A 21,138-nucleotide genomic window follows, 5' to 3' on the forward strand; every position below is an offset into this window, starting at 1 on the left:
CTAGATTTTAATTAAAAACAACTTGTCTTTCCACCTTAAAAGAAAAACAACAAAAAAGCCCCTTCCCCCCCCCCCCAAAAAAAAAAAAGGCTTTTGAGAGAAAATGCTCTGTGCAACCTGTCTGAATTAAGGAAAAAACCCGTTTGATCCTCTTTGGAACAGCAGCACTCTTAATGTTTTGCTCTGGATTTTGACCTGTCTTAATATATTGTTCTACTTTTCTTTTCCTGTGGCTGAATATTATATCAAGAGGAAGCATCATGCTGAGAGTGGAAGTAGTGTAGGGTCTGTTAGCCTTGTACATGTGTGCTCACATGCTGCTTAACATCATCTGGGGGTGGTTACGTCTTGGTTTCTTAAACCTCCCCCAAGTCATTACACAACTAGGATCAGGGTATCTGATCATGCATTGGGTTTTTTGGATTTTGTGTTTTAATTTGTGTGTTTGATCATCCTTGCCCATTGCTTGTGATCCAATTCAAAAGTGTTTTGTTGGGGGTGCTTTACTTAATTTTCTTAGCAGAGAGTATGGGTATCTAGAGCCAAATTTTGTTTTAAAAAAATCAGAGGTATGCTTTCTGTGCTGTTGTTGTTAGGATTTTCATTGAGTTTGAAAATACACTGAAGAAAATTATTTCCTGGAGAAATGACAGCTGCAGCATAGTTTAGAGCATTACTATCTTTTGGTGTTGCAAAATCAGAGTGATCTTCAGAGACTTGATGATGGCTTTGCTACAGCCAGTGGAAGAATTTCTTGTTTTAACTGACTTTGGATCGTGTCCTTTATGAGTTGCTAGCCATTATCTACACTAGGGCATTTTAAAAATCATTCTTTCTTGTGGTACTTCAAGGTGTCTTTTGCATGGACAAAGATCTGATGCTTTCACCATTGTCTCTGAAAGTGTAAGGCTGCCTTTCCGTTTTGAGGGACACTTGACACAGATAAACCTCTTGAAGTTGCTTAATTTAATTCATGAGGTTCAACAAGAGCAAGTGCAGGGTTCTGTACCTGGGCCAGAACAATCCTCACTACAGACTGGGGGATGAGGTGATAGCAGCCCTGCAGAAAAGGACTTGGGGGTACTGCTGGATGAGAAGCCAGATATGAGCAGAAAGCATGCACTTACAGCCCAGAAGGCAAATCACATCCTGGGCTGCATCAGAAGATGCATGTCCAGCAGATTGAAAGAGGTGATTCTGCCACTTTACTCTGGTCTGCTGAGACCTCACTTGTGAGTACTGCATCCAGGTCTGGAGCCCTTAATACAGGAAGGACATGGACCTGATGGAATGGGTCTAGAGGAGGTCCAAGAACATGATCAGGGGGTTAGAAAACCTCTGCTGTGAAGACAGGCTAAGGGAGCTGTGGTTGTTCAGCCTGGAAAAGAGAACCCTCTGGGGAGACCTAATAGCCGCCTTCCAGTATCTGAAAATGGCTAGGATGAGTTCTGAAAATCTTGGTGAAAATTTGCCTTAGAGTTTAAGTACAGATTTTCTCCATTCATCAACAGCTGTAATACATAGAGATTTTCAGAGGCCAAAAGTCATATGTGTCAGAATTTCATCCGACACTGAAAGATGATGAGAAATTAATGTTTCTTGTCTGTGGTCAACTTGTGTAAGGACAACACTTCATTAAAATATAGGGAAACCACTTTTTTAATTTAACTGGAGTAAAAATACTTGCCATAAAAACTAGAAGTTATTTTTTCAAAACCAAACAAATACACATCCAAAAAAAACCTCACAACAAGGACCCGTTCTATTCATGACTCTGTTCCCTGTGAAAATTTGCTGTGCGTGCATTAGACCAGATATTCTTTAAAGACATGTTTTATGCAAAATTTCCATCTCCTCTTCCAGTAGAAATTGGCATATCTGCAATGAAAATGTATTGAAAATTACCAACTCTTCTGGTTTGATAGTTCCTGTATGTTAAAAGAATATAGTGTAGGGTAAGTTGTCTATAGTGTTTTGAAATACTTCAAATCTCAGAGGGACATGCATCCTAAATATAACAACCGCTATCCTCCATGAGCCATGCTGTCTGCTTGATGTAAAAGAGTTAATAAGCTTAGAGAAAACAAACTCATGGCAATGATTAATTCATTTTACTCAAGACCTCTTATCCTTTTTGTGTTTATTTATGACTGATGAGTGCTTAACACCAGTGGAAATTACGAAAAAATTATTTTGTTGTTGTTGTTGATTTTTGCCCTTTTGAACTTCCTTGTTTCCTGAAGTCTCTTGCCAGACCATTAATAAAGATAGGGTTTTTTATTTTCAGCTTGGCTGTTCAGCACTATTTGATTAAGCTCAATTATTTTCACGTAGGGGAAAAGTGTTACTGAAAGCCTATTCAGACTTAGAGAAATGCATCTTTCTCCGTCCTTGCTCTTCCAAGATTGCTCTCACTAGATCTCTTAATGGCCTTCCAAGTGTAAATAGCCTCTTTTCAAATGTTCTTTCCTTATTTTCCTTCTGGATGGGTATTCTTGTATTTTTTTCTATACTGGGATTGAATTGAGTTTTGGAGTCCATGTGAATTTTCCGCTGTAATTTTTTCTTCTTCAGGTTTCATGTAAGTCCATTCTCCCATTAGAGTCTGTCATTGGCTTTTAGACCTCTCTTGGAAGTTTTCAATGTGTTTTTATACATTAAATCCCTACCACAGAAATATTTACTATGCACTCACAAATCTATATATTAATCCTTTGTTTTCATTATTGAATCTTTACCAGTTTGAGTGCTGGTCATGTGACTTTTCCTCCACTGTCTTCATGTCAACAAATGAGTGTTGGCATCACCATCTTTCTGGGCTAACATATGAGCAATCACTGGGTTTTCTTGTGGAGTATGGTTTCTGTCCTACATGGTCTCCTTAGTTCATTCTTCCTTCCTCAGGGTATAAGGCAGTCAGTAATCTATCATCACATTCACTGAAGTCTTCTACCTTTTGCATTGCTACTCTCCTTTTGGTCTCTTTTGCCAGGCAACCAGCATCAGAACAAGAGGACACAGTCTCAGACTGTGCCGGGGGAAGTCTAGGCTCGAGGTGAGAAAGTTCTTCACAGAAAGAGTAATTGGCCATTGGAATGTGCTGCCCAGGGTGGTGATGGAATCACTGTCCCTGCAGGTGTTCAAAAAAGGATTGGATGTGGCACTTGAAGCCATGGTTTAGTTGTCAGGATGTGTCAGAGGTAATAGGTTGGACTTGATCTCTGAGGTCTCTTCCAACCTGGTTGATTCTATGATTCTTTTGCAGCTTTTTGTCTTTGGGTTTCTGCAAGGGCCTCCTCTCAGCTCAGGTTGATTGCATTCTTCACTACAATTACTGTCATTTTGTTTCATTCTTGAGTTCTTTCTGTGTGCTTTTGTCCTGCTTGGATGAGTATACACAAGACTTGGAGCGTTTCCCTCATTGTTTTCCGTTTCTAGGTTATAATTCACCAAACTCCCTGCACATCTCTTGTTCCAAGTCCGTTTTCTGTTGCATTTGATGAGGCATTTCATCCTTTTCTGTATAGATTAGCTTTCCTTTTCTACATAGATTAGCTTTTCTGGTTTTTTTTTCGTCTAGCATAATATATGACAAAAATTTTTGTCATCTATCGACTGCACTATCAAGGAGTAATATGCTCACTTAGCATATATGCACATTGCTGTCAGATTTGTAAGCAATCTGAGTAGCTGAATTTGCTGACTGCCTACTTTTTGTTATCCATTTTGGGAATATTTTTAATTTAATGTTTCTCCCCATATTGCCATATTACATATTTGTCATTTTGACAGTCATGAAGAATCTATTTTCAAAATACAGCCTTCTTTTTTTATAGGCTGACACATTTTTGAGAGTGCACTGTGACAAAAAGAGTTAGACTCGTGGAAGTTAAATTTTTAGCAGTCTAACCAAAAAGACATAAATCAGCCCTGAGAGGCTGCATTTTATCTGGAAATCAATTCTGGTGTTTTTCCAAAATGATACTGAAAAAGAGAGGAGGGAAAAAAAAAATGACAACAGCGTTCTAGCAAATTAGACACATTGTCCACACACTTCTGAAAGTCAAGATGAATAATTTTTCACCGGTAAGAAATGCAAACAAAGCTTATCCTAAGCATCTGCTTTAGAATCCCTGATTTTAGAATTCACTTTCAGATTGTGTCTGCAGCTTGCACTCCTATTTCCCACTGAATGATGGGCTTGTCCTTCAACCATGGAGCATAGAAAATACCTCCCTAGGGTTTGCATATCCAAAACAAAAGCAAAGAATATTAACATTTTAGGATATTAAAAATATATCTGTCATCCAGAAAGTTAAAAACAACAAGCCATGCTTTGCAGACTGTGGCATCAGGTGCAGAGCACAAGAAGGGCATGAAGGAAGCTGGCATATTTGGGAAGCTTGTGCATAAATGTCTATGATTTCTCTGTGATAGATCTGTCACGTTAGTGTCCCTTAAAATGACACTGGACATGCATGTGTTGTTTTAAAAATACATGGATTTAGTATATCCATTGACAAAGATACATGTAATGCACATGCTCTGAAGCCTGTAACTGTTTCATGGATGTCAGTGAATTTATACCAATGTTCAAATGTCTTCCAATATGTTCATGTTACATAGCTTTTAGCTGTATTGCTGGAAATTGAGAACTTGATAGATAGCAGAATATTAAGTGGTTATGAGCTGAGGTTTCTGTGGTTTTGAGCTGAAATTTGCTTTTCTGAACATAGATGTACTTGCTTTGCGGTGAAAACTGTTGAGAACAGAATGTTTAGCAATCTAAGTTTCTTTCATTTGTGGGTAAATGGCTTTAGGTTTTAGCAAAACAAATTTTCATCCTTCATAGTACATACAGTGATAAAAGATAAACAAATTATGCATTAAAAAGATTTGTAGCAAGTGTATTTTCACTTGAATTGAGGCTGACAAGTTTCTCAGCTCTGATTCATGAGGTCCACAGAATGCATACATGCTGGTTGCTGCATTGACTTCATTGTCCAGCTTGATAGGAGAGGACACAAATTATTTGTGTGCTTTCTGAAGACTGATTTGTAAGTCCTGGTCTTCATATTTGCACCAGGCAGCATGCTTCCTGCTCCCAACTTCTGAGTTTTTGAGACATGGCTCTGCCTTCTTTTCCTCTGTCCCACCATTCAAAAAGGGCAGTGTCTACTGTCAAGAAAGGTTATTTTTGCTAATTCTGTTGGGATTACAAAAAAAACCCCAAACCAATAAAAACACACAAACAAAAAAGGAATTTATATGAAACACCATTAGTTAAGTAGAAGAGATGATACAAGCACACGGATGTAAATCAGGTTAGCTTGTCTTCCTTTATCTGCATGTATTGCTGTGATGGGAAAAAAAATCATTGCATCTATTTCCTTTGATACACCGTGACTGTTGTCTTCATTCTGTCAGGGAGACTTCTTCAGACTGACACGACTGATTTAGGGTAGCAGTAACAGGCAAAGGTTTTGCTAAGAGGAAGAACAGTGTGACTTGAGAAAATGTGGAGTGAAACATGGAAACCACAGAAATTGTTTGGAGGAAATAAATACAATTTTAAGTCACCGGAGGTGTTTTAAATGCTTCTGTACTCTGAGCATTGAGGAATCACATCTATCATAAAATCTTCCAAAAGGTATAAAAATGTGACAGCCCCTGAATTGCTTGAATATTCTACTTACATTGTTGAATTCACGGATTTGTATTCCACCGCTCTGCATGTACCATGGCTGTTTATTCACTTTTGGAGAACTCAGATTAAATGTGTGATCTCAGACTGTCTGAATACTGAGGGAGGTGGTAGTAGTAGGTGATACTTATATGAGCAGTTAGGTTTGGCTCTACTTCATCTGTTTCTTTATATTTGTAAGAATTGACAGACATGTGCATGTTCAGCTTTTTTTTTCCATGTTCATTCTGTATCCATCTGATCTTCAAACGGAGTTTTTAATATTGCCTCACACACAGGAAGTGTAACAAAATCTAAAGAAGATTCTTGGAAGCTCACTCTGCCTGGGTACTTTCTCACACACTCGGTGTTAGTACAAAGGACTTGAGTTATACTCACACTTGTTCCCTACTTAAAAATTCAGTATTCAGTATCACTAAGGTTGGAAGAGACCTCAAAGATCATCGAGTCCAACCTGTCACCACAGACCTCATGACTAGAGTAGGGAGGCCACTACTGCCCACTGCAGGCTTGAACTCACAACCTTCCCATTAAGGGTCTTATGTGCTATCAACTGAGCCACATTTCGCCACAAACAGTGAATTTGAGTCCCCTGGTCTGTTTTGGAAAGCTGTGTGGTTGTTCTTTCAGCTTTTCTACTGGAAAAGAGTTTGAACATCGCAAGACATGAGAAGTGAACATGAATCAATTGGAGCTTGAAACCAAAACTGCACCCCTAGCTGTAGAGACACTTAACATGACCTTACCTAAGTGAGGACAAGAACTAATCAGATAAACTTCTGGAAAAGAAATTATAGTTAAGAAACAGGGGGAAAAAATACAGTGATAGATAAGCAATTAAATGGCATGATTGCAGATTGTGTTAACCTGTGATATAGGAAGGTTGTAGTAAGTTCTGTAGCAACAGATTGGTCATGCTACTTTAGTGTGGGAGATAAAATAGAAGACTTTGTAAAGGAGATGGCCTTCTTGCACCTGGCACTGCTAGGATTTCTGATCAACAATTCTGATCAACAAACTTTTTATTAAAATGAGAGAAATGTGTTTGGCCACAGTGAGGGAGAACTGCAGAGGCACAGGAGAGAGAACATTCTCAGGCGTTTCTAATTCTGGATGTATAAATTCTAGTGTCCACCAAATGGGCCCTAACCACAAGATCTGGACTTTCAGCTGGCTAGATACTACAACAGATTTAAACCAGCATAAGATAACACTGTAGCTGTACAGACTTCAATGTGTAACTCAAAACATTCACAGTGAAACCTTGAAAGCCTACCTGCCAGTCATACAAAATCAGCATGGTGTTGCCTGTATGAATTAATCATAGAATAATAGAATCAATAAGGTTGGAAAAGACCCCAAATATCATCAAGTCCAACCTGTCACCCAAAACCTCATGACTGCTAAACCATGGCACCAAGTGCCACATCCAATCCCCTCTTGAACACCTCCAGGGATGGTGACTCCACCACCTCCCTGGGCAGCATATTCCAATGGCTAACAACTCTCTCTCTGTGAAGAACTTTCTTAATGTTGTGGAAATTAAGTAATTCCTTCTCTTTTAATATTGTGATGGGTGATCATAGAATTTCCTACCAATAAAAAACCGCAAGATAATAGAGCAACATAAAGCAAATTGAATAAAAATCACAGTATCACCAAGGTTTGAAGAGACCTCAAAGATCATCAAGTCCAACCTGTCACCACAGACCTCATGACTAGACCATGGCACCAAGTGCCACGTCCAATCCCCTCTTGAACACCTCCAGGGACGGTGACTCCACCACCTCCCTGGGCAGCACATTTCCAATGGCGAACAACTCTCTCAGTGAAGAACTTTCTCCTCACCTCAAGCCTAAACTTCCCCTGGTGCAGCTTGAGACTGTGTCCTCTTGTTCTGGTGCTGGTTGCCTGAGAGCAGGAAAAGGTTAACTCCCCCACACCACACCACACCCCCCCGTCCCCCTTTCTGACTGTAGACAGTATGCAACTACCCGAATCACAAGTCCTTCAGAGAGTACAAAACCCGAACTGTCTTCTTTGTGGCTGGTTAGAAAGGAAAATCTGAGTAGTCACAATTTTGTTTTTTTTTTTTTTAAATTATGTCTCCAAGCAGTCTCATGACTGCAGTATTATGCTTTGGTTTTGAAGCAGGAGGTTAGATTAATTCAGTGTGGTGTTGTCAAATTTAGTGCTAGTATAAGGAATTTTTAGTATCATGTCAAGGAAAGCAGCCAAGTTGTGCAGTAGGACTGACATAACCTGTCTGGCATTTTAAATGGGCAGTTGTAATCAGTCGTCATGTTATTCAGCAAATCAGGAGAAGTTTGCATTAATTGAGTTTAAATGTCCAACAGGTATAAATATTCTCGCTGTCACTGAGTAGCTGGATTTGTCCACTCACTCTGAATCTTACCTTGCATAGTTACCCACAGTACAACTGAAGAAGATTCCTTTGTGATACTCCTGTTCCTATTTTTTTGTTTCACTTTTGGGAAAAAAGAAAACCTGCTTAAGTTTTGCTTATACATTTCGTTTTTCAAGTGCTTAAAAACAGCTCAATTGATTACTGCTGATTTTTTAGAACTTCTCAGAAGGAAATTGCATAACAAGACTGGGAGCTGAAATATCTGAGTTTTGGCAAGGAGCTGTAGAATAAATGGCCTGGCTGTAGCAACCTCACAAGAAAAGAACTTGACATTTTGAAAAGCTTTTATTGTCCGGTGTGAACGGGGAAAGGGAAGTCAAATCATTCTCACAGGCGAGCTGCAAACTCCTCCTTACTGACCTTTAAATGCCACTCAGTGTCATCAGAAAATCCAGGAAATGCTAATAGCAGAGCTTTGAATAAGAGAGTTTTATATATGAGGGATAAGTTTTGAAAACAAACATAATCTGTCTTGCATTTTGATACACATTTATTTTGGTTTTGCTTCTGTTCATTCTTGGAAAGGGAGTAGTTGTAGTTGCATTCTAGGTTGATGATCTTTGAGCACAGACTGTCCTCTGCTTTAGGTTCTCAATCTAGCTTGTGTTAAAGCCACCAGGCAATGGTAGTCTTTTAGAACATTGACTTCTTAGTGTCTTTTGAAGGTGGGACTGGTGTGCCAAAATCACCAGGTTATTCTGAGACTTTATACTTTTGTGGTTTTAACTAGCTCCTCTTGTCCCTTCCAAAAATCTTTTCTCAAGCTAAATTTCAACTAGAAGAGCTTAAAAAAAAAATCCTAAAACTCAAGTGTTGATCCCACGAAAGCATCTTGTACATTATTTAAAAAATAGTATTTCTTTGATTTAGTAAGTTTAATGAGAGGGCGAAAACCAGCTGACAAGTGTAATGTGAAACAATGGATCTGTGAAACCTTGTGGTTTCTGTACGTACTACGGCTGTTTCTTTCCTCCTTCCAACACCTACTTTATGGCACCTTAATAGTTTATAGTCCATGGTTGTGGTTCCTCAGATGTTCAAGAACTTTGCTAGAACAGAGTATAACTTGACTGGTGGCCTTTGCTTCTCTGTCTGTGTTCATCCTGCATTTTCTTCAGCTTAATTCAGGGGTGGAAACAACAACAACGACCATTCTTTTGGACCACATTTTACAACTTTGGTGGTATTTTTGAAAGATCTTTATATAATTAATATAATTTATTGCCCTGAATTTTCTTTATCCGATAGGATTTCTTTTTCTTTTTGCAATGCAGTTAAAAAGAACACAGATTGAAGGAAATTATTTTGATTCTGAGCAGAACTTGTGTGCTAACCTGTTTGCCAAATGAAACGGAGGATAGGGGCTAACCTTATTAGCCAGCTGCATGGACTACAGTATTGACCTTGGCTTTCCTCTCACTTAGACTGCTGTTATTTGAGTAATTTGATTCATTGATAACAAATAAAAACAGCAAGAAATGAGAAGTGGTTTGGGTAGGTGGCACATACATATCAGGTCCCTGCAAGTTTGCTTAATTAATGTTGCCTACTCTGAACAATTGCCTTACTAACCTGGCTGAAAACCAAACCTCCAAAATCCAGTGGTTTGGAAAGAAGCTGCACTGCATCTAACACAGCATAAAATATGAAAGCTGGGTAAGGTGTTGTCTCTCTAGATTTGGTTTTCAACAAATACGAGTCATGCCAAAAACCACTTAGGCCAGTGGTTTGTCTTCAACTATTCTTTTCTCTCCTAAAGCTACTGACAAGGACTACACACATGCGAGAGCTTGAAGGTCTGCCTTTAGTTAGACAGGTTGAAGTTGCCTTCATTCCATCCCTCTGGAAGCCGTAGCAAGTTCCTGTTTTAGAGGAAGAGTCTTAGCATGAGCATTCTTGAAACAGAATTCAGTAAACAATGAGTTTGATGTAAAGGTTGGACTGGGAAAAGAGAACATAGGTGAATGTCCAAGGCTGTTATTTTTTTTTCTTTCATTGAAATATTTTTATTTTAGACTATGTATAGTGATATGGAAGTATGACACTTTTAAAAAAAATTCTGCTACTAAATCTAAACTTAATAAAAAAAAACCAAACCACAAAAAAATCCCCAAAACAAAAAAAACCCCAGCTTTAGAATGTTCAGTTGCTCATCACTGTATTCCTTTACAGTTTCCTGTTGCCAGGAAAAGCATTCTGATAGCTCTTTAGCTGCAAGACCTTGAGGTAGAGTTGAATAGTATATTAATTTATATTTGAATAGTATATTAATTGAAAACTGAATTCATCATATTTTCTTGCCAGTGCTCTATGGTCATAAATCTGTGAGGAAAGTGTTATGGCTTCTTTAGTATTTTTATGCATCTTTAAGTCTCTTAGCAAAATTTCTCAAGCTTTTTGGCCCAGCAGGGAAAACTCAAGAATTAAAACAGGCACAAAAGTGTAGTTGTAGAATACATTTTAAAATGACTATATTCAGTCATTTCATAAGTGTGTGGAAAGATGAGACTACTTCATATTTCACCCCTTGGACACTGTCAATTCTTTAGAAGTAAACAAAACCATACAGCAGAGCCAGGTATGATACGTACTGAGAATGACTTAAAACTTGCAGGTGGCAGATGAGATCACTGTTTTTTGTGTTACCCAAGACACAGGGCCAAGAGTGTATTTCTTGAATCATTAGACCTGATCTTTTAAACCCCACATTTCACTTTGAACTTTTTTCATGTGCTGGAAAGGTGAAGCAGCTATTGATGCTATTCAGTTCAGAGAAATTGACAATGAAAAAGATGTGGCAAATTTTGCTTTGATCCTTCAGTAAAACTCAATAATAGAAGAACAGTAACATACCCTGCTACACAGAGTATTCCAAGGTAAAGTCTGCTGTGCAATCTGCAACACAGAAGTATCCAGCAGGTAGTTTCAAGTCAGTGGTAGTTGTGACATGCATAGTAAATGCAGAACAAGACACAAGTCAGTTTGCTATCTGCGTTTAGGATTTTCAGTTGCTTTCACGGAAATCTAGACAACATTGAACTGTAGCAGATGCTCAGGAACCTGTATTACATACATCATTTTGCAGTCATAAAATTGAAGCAAAGCATTTTCCTTCACTTCTCAGATTGAAGACTTTAGGTTCACAGAACTAGCTCTTTGAAAATAAAAATGATGGGATTTTTGGTTGCCTTGAGTTTCCTGATAGTATGTATTCTATGGTTTAGGGCAAAATTCCTTGCGAGGGCATTATGTCCTCAATGGGTGAGTTTTGCAAGTGCTGTAGCGTGTTCTGTTGTGCCATGGTCGTCAGCCTGTGCTTCCAGAATAGGTATGCTGTTCCAACTCACAGTGGATTGGTATCAGTGGTGATTTCACAGAAGACATTTCCAAGAAGAAATTACTGCCTCATAGCTTAATTGAGAAGCAAAATCTTCAATTTAATATGGAAACTTCTCTCAAAAACTGCAAAATGTGAATTGTAGGTTTGAGGGAAGAGTTTTTGCAAGATCTTTATTAGCAGATTCAAAAAATTATTTATGTTGAATTTAAGTGTCAAAACTAAATTAACACAAAACTGGACATTTTTAATCGGTCATGTTTCTTAGGTTTTCCTATTTGTAGATTTACCCCCTCTATTTCTGTTTGTATATTAGTATAAAAATATATTAAGGCATTGGTCTGAAATCAATGAAACTTTAAAAATTTATTTAATCAAGTTTTCAGTGAGAGTTAAAGGAATTTTTTAATTACTGAAATGGTTTCTATTTCTCCTGTTGGAGCGAGTCCAGAAGACGGCCACAAAGATGATCCAAGGGATGGAATACCTCTACTATGATGATAGGCTAAGGGAGCTGGGGTTGTTCAGCATAGAGAAGAGAAGACTCTTGAGGGGACCTTAGAGCTACCTTCCAATACCTGCAGGGATCCTACAAGAAGGCTGCAGAGGGACTTTTTATTAGGGTGTGTAGCAGCAGGAAGATGGGAAATGGTTTTAAGCTGAGTGAAAGTAGGTTTAGTCTGGATCTTAGAAAGAAGCGCTTCAGCACAAGAGTGGTGAGACTCTGGAACAGGCTGCCCGTGGAGGTTGTGGACGTCTCCTCCTTGAGGATGTTCATGGCCAGGATGGATGAGTCCTTGAGCAGCTGAATCTAGTTGAGAGGTGTCCCTGACCATGGTGAGGAGGTTGGAGTAGATGATCTCTGAGGTCCCTTCCAACCTAGGCCATTCTATGATTCTCCTTTTGTCTAGGGCTGTTAAAATCCAGAATGGTGCTTCTCAATAGGGCTTCTTATGGCCAGGTTAAATAGTTCTTGTTTTCAATAGATTGTGAATGATTATGTTTGATTGGGCAGGTTATATTTGAAATAGTTTGATAGTAGCAGTTTCTCTTATGTAAATCTGCAGAGGAGACTTAGTTAAATCAGGCAGACTGATAATAAAATAGAGAAGCCTGGGACACAGACAGCATATGATTAATACAGTGTCCTTGTTTAAGAATATATCTTCCTTTCAGAAAAGTGTATTGCTTCTAACTTAAAGACAATTGCAAATGCATTTGTGCAACATAATTATGTGACTTGATGAAGCTTGTATTTTAGATAGCAAGCAGCAGTATTGTGCCCATCAATCACAGAGTCATAGAATGCTACAGGTTGGAAAGGACCTCCAGAAATAATTGAGTCCAACCTGCCTGCAAAGCTGTTAAACTGCAGTAGGTGCTCATTGCATCTTCTGTCTTATTAATATTGCCTGTAAGGTTTGTACCAGTTGACCTTTAGAAGTTTCCAGAAGTTACAGTTTGCAATGCAGAAGCCTTGACAGAAGAACATACATGATTATTCACATCATTGTTTAAACAGTAACCACAGATGTGTCTTGGTTTGCTTCTTTTTTTCCCCCCATTGTTTTTTAAAAGTGATTTTAATCTAAGACATTAATTCCTTTGCAGGGTTTTTCCACAGCTCCAAATTCCCCTTCAGTGAATTCTCGTTCCAGTTGCCTGGGTCCATCACTGTCGCTTGGTAACATCTCGGGAATGACAGAAAACACAGAAGTGAAAAAGCGCAGAGCACCTCCTCCACCAGTTGTGACACCCGCATTGCAGAACGTGCGTATGAGGAAGCAAGAAAAGACAGCAGCACAGGTAACAGTGGTACCAAAGAATGGGCTTCTTTGCTTGATGTGCTGGCTACAATCAATTCATTCATCAGAGCTGAAGTCATTCCCAAATACTTTGGCTAGCCTTTAGCTTACCAACACTCTTCATCTTAGAAAATTAAATTGTTGACAGTCTTGGGAGTTTTGTACGTATTTACTGAGCTTTCTTGAGAATGCCTCAAGGTTTCTCAAGCATCTTTTTAAATCAGAAAAGCTTTGTGAGGTATTAGGCTAAAAAAAAGAGTAGAGTGAAGAAAAAGTAAGGCAGAAAAGCTGGAAATTGTATAGGGTGACTAAGTATCCTGATTAGGCAGGACAGTCCTGGAAAATTGGTGAAAGTTCTAATCACTGACAAAAATCTTCAGCATGCTATTTTGCCCAGGTAGTTGTCAGGCTTTTGCCTACATCTGTGTTTCCAGCGCTGCTGTGGGATATCAAATAATCTGCTCTGCTTTCTGTTTTGCACAACCTTTTAAAACAATGCTTTTTTTTTTCTTTTAAAAAAGATCACTGTTCTGCAATACAGAGAAATAGGGGGAAACCTTTTGGAGGACCTAACCTTTTGAAAATTATTAATAGAGTTAAGGGAAAAGGAAATGGTTCTTGTTTTTGTAGTAACATTCAGGTATGTGTGCTGCTAAATATGTGCATCATCAACAAAAAGTATTCCATTCTAAATGCAAACTGCTAAAGTCAGTGTGTGAAGCTATGTATGTATGCTAAATAAGAATGCAAGGAACCAATACCTTCAAGGTTGCGTAACGTGGACTGACTTTTATCGCCTTATGGTCTGTCAACTCTACAGCACGCTCATCTTCAGAAAATAAACCGTATTACTGGGATATAGAGTAAGGAAGTGATCTTTGAGTTCAGTATAGTGGGGGAGGGGAGTCTGGTGTTCAGTCTCACCAGTCTCACTCCCTGTCACTTTTGTTTATCTGCGTTACAGTATACCTTAAGTGCCTTCTCCAGTGAAGTGCTGTGTAAGGAAAGCTGATGCACACTTTTGAAAAAGGATCACAGAATCTTATTTTCCCATTCGTAGGATATCTAAAAGTGTGATAGTAGTGTTTCATCTTTCAAAACTGGAATAGATGCCTTTGAAATAGTAATTATTTATAGACACAGCTGAAGAAAACCAGTGTTTTCTTGCACCATTTGATACACTTTCTTTTTTAAAACTTCCTTCTCAAATTCCTACTTTAAATATTATGATGAAGTTTCTTGTGCTCCCCAGAGTTAAATATCTTATGTGTTTAAGATAAAGAGCTCTTTTTGTACAAAAATACTATGGCATTCTCTTAAGCTTATACAGGTATGGTAATCAAATTATTTATTTTGCCATTCTCTTAGGGTTATCTTCTTGTGGTGTGACATTGATATTTTAAAGTGTGTTTCAAAAACCCATCAAAAATCTAAACTCTCTTTAAACATGGTAACATTTCTCTTTGCAGCATTGTTGCAAATAGATTAAAGTGCTGGCTTTCTCAAACTGTTGGGAGAAATGTTCATTTTATTTATCACAAGCAGCATAGTGTCGACTTCAAACTCTCTTAGTCTAAAGAAAAAGGTGTTTTGAAGAAGGGAAGCAGATGAAGATTGTGTCAGAAGATTTTCTGTGATGAAGTTAATTTTGGACAATAGAAGTATCTAGCATAGATGACCAATGAAAAGCAAGGTAGCTTCTGAGCTCAGTTGCTAAAGTCTGATTGACTGCATTTGTTGGGTAAAGGACATCTTTCTAAAATGGTTGAATAGGTCAAAATATGAAACAGTTATGTTCTGCTCCTGAAGCTCCCAGACTGAAAGTTGCTCAGAGGCCACCCTGTAGTTTGAAAAAGGATATGTGGTGTATCGTTGAAATGAAGCATAAGTTCCATAAAGCAATCAAAAAATGAGGGAAGAGATTTATTATTCAGTATGATGTGGCCAGGTAGCAACAGATGTATTTTTTGTAAGAAAATCCAAGCAGTTCTGGTTTATCTACGTGCAGACTATCCAAGTTTACTGTGAAAATACAGTGAAAAATCTCAGGGTGTAAGTTTATTTCTTTAGTTTATGGGAAAGAATTAGAGCTGATTTTTTTTTTTTCAGGGAAGGACGTCAATTCATTATTAATGGACTTCCTTCCATAAAAAGATAAGATGTTTGTTTAGAAAACTTTATTTATATGCAACTGTTACTAACAGGAAGATCCTGCAAAAGGAGAACATGTTTGTTTCCAGTGAGCTAGCACATTAATAGAAAATTTAAAAGGTGGTATTCTGAGCTTTTTGTAGGGTTTTTATTTTTTCAGCTGTCTGCTTCCATTAAGTTGTGTGGAAAAAAGGAAACTGTAGCTGTACCTGTAATTTGACTTTCTAACCCAATCAGCCCATTACTTTTAACTGATTGATAAGACCCAGGGCATTCAATTTTCTTTACAGCACAGATGATTATTTAGGAATTTATTTTTCATCTCCCTGCCTATTCGTTGCAATCAGAAATGTCTATGTATATGAAGACTGGTATGTTCTAATTTGTACTTTATGTTATCTCCACTCACTTTTAGGTGGAGTACTGCAATATAATTATGTCATATTGCAGCTCTTGTTTCTGTGGAATTTACAGTAATTTACCTCCTTGAGGCTAAGGCCCCTGCAATAACTTGAGGTAGTTGTTAGTGCAGTATCATTAGTTTTCTTTGTCTGTTTAAAGGTGACTGTTCTAAATCTCTTCTAGAAAACACTCATTTCTCTTCAGAACACAATTCAGAGCACAGCTGAGCAATGCTGAACATTCAGTAGGTAGTTTGCAAAGGGATGCGGAGCCAAAGAGTCTACATATTTCTTCCCTGAAGGTTCCACTCCTATTTTTTTGTTAAGCATCTTCTAAATGATGCTATTTAGAATAATGAGAAGTCACCTGGGAAAAGGATTCTTCAAAACACAAGGGTATGGTGACATTTCTAGTATGGAATCCATAAGGTTAATGCTTTAGAAGCAAGGAGGTCTCCTCCCTACTGAAGTCGCAATGTGGAGCCCACACCACCCAGAGAGCAGAGCAGAACAGTCTGGTGGTGAACAGAAACTGAATCCTCTATGCAAACGATCTCTGTTCTCTGATACAGCGCTTGAGATGATGTGCTAGCAGAATGTAGGGCTACCTTAAGAGTAGTCACAGTGTAAACTGAGTCCCCACCCCAAAAGTCATGCACTGTATAGGCACTAAGAGAAAACCCGTATGAGTATGCCATTGTAGATAGATCACTCAGAGAAAAGCTACACGTGAAGTCTGGCAGAGTTAAACCTGTCTCCTAAGAGGCTTATTCATTGATCTCTCTTCCAATGCAAAAAGTGTGTTTGGTTCATTTCTTGCAAGAACTGTCATCTTGAATATTTGCTTCTTTTGGAGGTCAACAGTACTGTGCACCAGCAAATGAGTTTGTGGGAACTGGAATGAGGGGGAATGATACAGAAAGCCTCAAGGATTTTCTGTAAGAGACTTTTCTATGAAATGGAATGGTTTATTCAGAATAAAATCATGAGGCTGTTTGGAGATGACATCAAAACTGGAAGACAGCTCTTCAGTGCCTTCATCAGTAGAATAACTCTGATGTCAACTCCAGAAATCAGAAATGCAACCTGTAGGTTGTGTTAAAGGAGCTGTGTGCTATTTTGGTCACTGTGGTTTTCAGAACAGAAGCACTTTCATATAATATGTACATAATAGAAGGCATCTGGGACTTGTTATTAACCAGGGCAATTCCTGCAGTAATAGAGGAATAGGGCAATATAACAGATACAATATTCTAACATTTATATCATAGATTTAATCTTAGTTGTTGAATGGCAAGGCAGTGGGTTAAATAAAAATTATGTTGGTTTTAGTGCAGTTGAGGAGCTAGCCTCACACTTTCAGAATGTTCCTTTATAAATTTTATACAATGTTCAGGTTTTGTTTCCATGTTTGCATAATTGCCTGAAGGCTGCTGTAGACAAAATAATGTATGTGAAATACTGTGGGGTTTGCCCTGCTTCTCACATTCGTCTCTTTACCACTTAGATCTCATACCTGAGTTACAGAGGACAGTTGTTGACTCCTCATTCTTCATGAGAGCCAGGCCAGACCTTTAACACCAGATTATTTGCCCCCAGTGTTTTAGTAAGGCTAATATATTCTTACCAACAATTGAAGTGGCTTACTGACATGAATAAAAAGGAATATTGCAGCCAAACAGTGACAGACTTACTCTGTCATTGCTGCAGGCTTCTTTCTCCCTACATCCAGTTTGGTTTTGACCAATTTTATGACTAAATGAGAAGTTTAGCTTTAAGAGAATCATTTTAACTTGAACAAATATAAATGAGACTTACATCTCTTTCCTGGAGAAGATAAGGTACTCAGACGAAAAATTTGCCAAATTTCTTCATTATTTAAAGAAGATACTTCCAGGTATTTGCTGTATATATTATTAAATGGAAGGAGGCTACAAATATGGGAATGGGTAAGAAGTGGGTTTTATGCCGTCTTGGTTGATGTTTTCTTGTACTGATCCACATAGCATTTTCCTTCTTTCTTTTATTTTCATTTCTGTTCTCCTGTTGGAAATAGCAGATTCCATAGACATATGTTCCTCTGTTCCAGTGCATATTGCATGCGAAAGAGTTATGGTTCTGCTTGCAATTTTTGATAGGAGTGCAGTGGAGCTAACAGGACACAGGGTTGAGCATCCTAACCACTTAGCATTTGTATCCCTTTGGTAGGGGTGCCTTTCTCACATCAGAGTTTGTTTTACAGTACTATTCACTCTCCTTTGTATGTTAATATATACAACTACAATACACTAGTTTCTGAAAGCTTAGGTCAGCCTTTGGTTGATTGAGTCTCTCAAAGGTTGGAAATACTCTAATGAAATGTCCTGCTGAAAGCTGTTGAATTTGTGACCATCTGCAGGCAATCCTGAAATACTTCAAATGACTCTGCAAGTAAGCATTGCCTAGAGTGAAGGCATACCTAGAATGCATTGTGCCAGAAAGAACCATAGAATAGTGTTCAAGTATTATAAATATAGGAGAAGAAATTAAGGCAATGTATGGATAAAATTATATTGAAACCATAATGAACACAGTAAATCCATTCAAAGTGTTTTTAAATCACAGACTCTCCCAAATGTCCAGAATCTGTCCCTGATTTTGCAGTACTCAAATTTCCTGTGTATATGTGTGTATGCTATAGGTACTGACTTGGAAGCCATTTGGAAATGTGATTCATTATCTTCCTTAGAAGTAAAACGTGTTTTGAAACAGTGGCCAAGATTTTTAGAAATGGTAAGCTCAGCTGTCAGTAACTAGGAAGCTGAGTTTATAGCTTGATGTTTTCTGAACTTTTAAGATGTCAGAAGCTACATATGGTTGCTCAGCAACTCAGTATCTGGCCACTGTGATTTTAAGTTCATATTATTTTTCACTATGCCACCTTCTGTTGCAAAAGGAATTTTAAGTTGACATTGTTAGTATAAAAATATTTCTTCCATTAATGTCTCCCTTGCACAGCAGGTTTTTATGCAAATATCCTTCTTGTGTGTTTGCACAAAATGATTACCGCTCTTCAACCTACCTTCATAACCTAACACCACGGATTTGTGGTGAGCTGGCTTCAAGAATAATCTTGACTGATATGAAATCACAGTGTAACTGCTGCACTCTTCACATTTTCAAAGTAACATATTACCCAGTGTATGCAAAAAGCACTAAAGCTAGGAATACACATCCTGTAGAACAGTGTAGCGTAAGGTATGTTCCCAGTATGCACAGCTATGTCGGTAAGGATGCCATTACTAACGCTCTCCATCTGTGTGCACTGTGAGTTAGCTTCTTGAATCTCCTTTGTCCGTGAGTATTTTGGATAAACCTGGTCCTTCAAATAACAATGTTCCTGCAGTTGGCTTTCCTTTGAGCAGCAGCTGAGTGCTTAGAAATAACCTGTATTTGTGTCGGTGACAGCCTTTTTTAACTTTCCATTTGATGGGAGAGGCATGATGCCAGCAGGGACTGCTATTGTAGGGAAGTTGAGGGACAGAAGAATCATAACTGGATGAGAACATCTACCACAGTTACCTGCAGAACTGAGAGGTGAATAAAACCTGCTTAATTAACATCTGTTGTGATCATCTCTGTAAGCACCGTACTCTTACCAGCTTGCTGTCATCTACCTCATCCTTTGTGCATCTGCTCTAATTACTTACTGTGAAAACTCCACTCTGATCAGAATCCTATGTCCTGAGAACAAGAGTTTCAAATTTACCTAGTTGATTGATGCTACTTTTGTAGAAACCACTGTCATTGTACTTGGGCAGGGGGTGGGTTGTTTGCTTCTTGTACTGCAGCAAAATAGCCTTATGCAGAAGGTATTTTCTTCCCTTTTTATCTTACAGTTTTTCCTGTATTTCTGTATATGATGAAAGGTAATGAGCAGCTCATGGTGGAAACCATCTGACAGTTGTATTCAATTTTAGTAAGACCAGAGTCAGCAAAAGGGCGGATGGACTCAGATTAGTTATCTCTTTTCACAGGTTACACCTAAGCCAGAAATGTCTACTAGAAATCAACAAGATAGGAGTGCGTGGGGTTTTTTTATCATCTTTTAGAGAGGAAGGGAGGTTTCTTTTGACTTAAAGGTCTTCTGGGTGAGGTCTTCTCAACCTTTGTCTTATGACACATTTCCGTTCTCCCTGAAATGTTCTGTGAATGTTGTGGGGTCTTTTGTTTCTTTTGTCTGTGTGTGTGGCGGGGGGGGGGCTTTGTTTTTTGGCTTTTTTTCTTGGGGTTATTTTTGTTTGGTTTGGTTTTTCCTGTGGAGCATCCAGAATAACAGAATTTGAGAATTACAGATATTTTTTTCCACATTCTGAGGAAGGATGCAATGAATAAGTTTCTGCTGTTTTTCAAAATCTCATCTTTTACTTGTACAAAACACTGCTTATTACAGGTCACATCTCAGTTTTTTGTAAGTTCCCTGAGGATATGAAAGCTGGATTTGTTCTGAAGGAAGAGGGACAACACTTGACTGACTTTTTAATGTTTGGGTTTTTTAAGTTGATTAAAAGGAGTTTTCTGACTGTTTGTATACCTTTTTTTTGTTTGCTACAGTTTAATTCTCCTTTTGTGCATGAATAAGGCCTGAAATGTGAATGCTGTGTGTTACTAAGTTCCTTTGCCTTGGATCATTAATGGCAATATCATGAGTGTTAGCTGTGATCTCCAGTTTTGGTGGCAGACTTGTAAATATTCTCAGGCAAGTCATGGTATCTCTCAACAGCATTTTTTGTGATGAGGTGGGAGATATTGAATCTTTAAGATGCTCTTTCTTCATGATGCTGTTCAGGTCCCAAGTTATATAAGCATGTAAGCCTTAGAGATGAATACTTCTTTGTTGGTGTTTTTGTTCTGTTTTATTTTTAAGAAGTCACCAGGTAGTCAGGAATGTATGAGATGTCCTTCCATAGTTTAAGAATAAACTTAATGCTAATTCCCAGTGGACTGGAGATGACAGAGTAATACAGCTGCTAAGACAATTCAACTAATACTGTCTTTCTAGGTTTTGTATTAGAGTTTGGATATTGTGTGCTGGATTATGTATGATGCCTGATTAAAAGGCAGGGGACATACACAATTAGCATGATGCAGTATTTTGATAAAGTCAAACAACAGCTGAGTCTATCTCTGTTAATAGAGATAAAGAATTAATAGAATTAATAGATAAAACCATCAAAAATGGAGATTCTCTCTTCTTCGTATCACATTTGTGCATCAATCTCTTATTTGGAGTGTACTAGGCTGTAAATACTGCATGGTAATTATGAAACTTT

The 21,138-nt window shown here is 38.1% G+C and overlaps 1 protein-coding gene across 1 annotated transcript in view; it reads left to right on the top strand.

Moving 5' to 3' along the window:
• Positions 1-21,138, top strand: part of COBL (cordon-bleu WH2 repeat protein) — a 161,778-nt gene that overhangs the window by 74,680 nt on the left and 65,960 nt on the right. Inside the window, exon 8 of the mRNA XM_054164038.1 lies at positions 13,081-13,275. Within this exon, the coding sequence (XP_054020013.1) occupies positions 13,081-13,275 (195 nt within the window). The remainder of the gene's footprint in view (positions 1-13,080; positions 13,276-21,138) is intronic.

This window comes from Dryobates pubescens, chromosome 9 (genome assembly GCF_014839835.1).
Source record: "Dryobates pubescens isolate bDryPub1 chromosome 9, bDryPub1.pri, whole genome shotgun sequence".
Classification (NCBI taxonomy): domain Eukaryota; kingdom Metazoa; phylum Chordata; class Aves; order Piciformes; family Picidae; genus Dryobates; species Dryobates pubescens.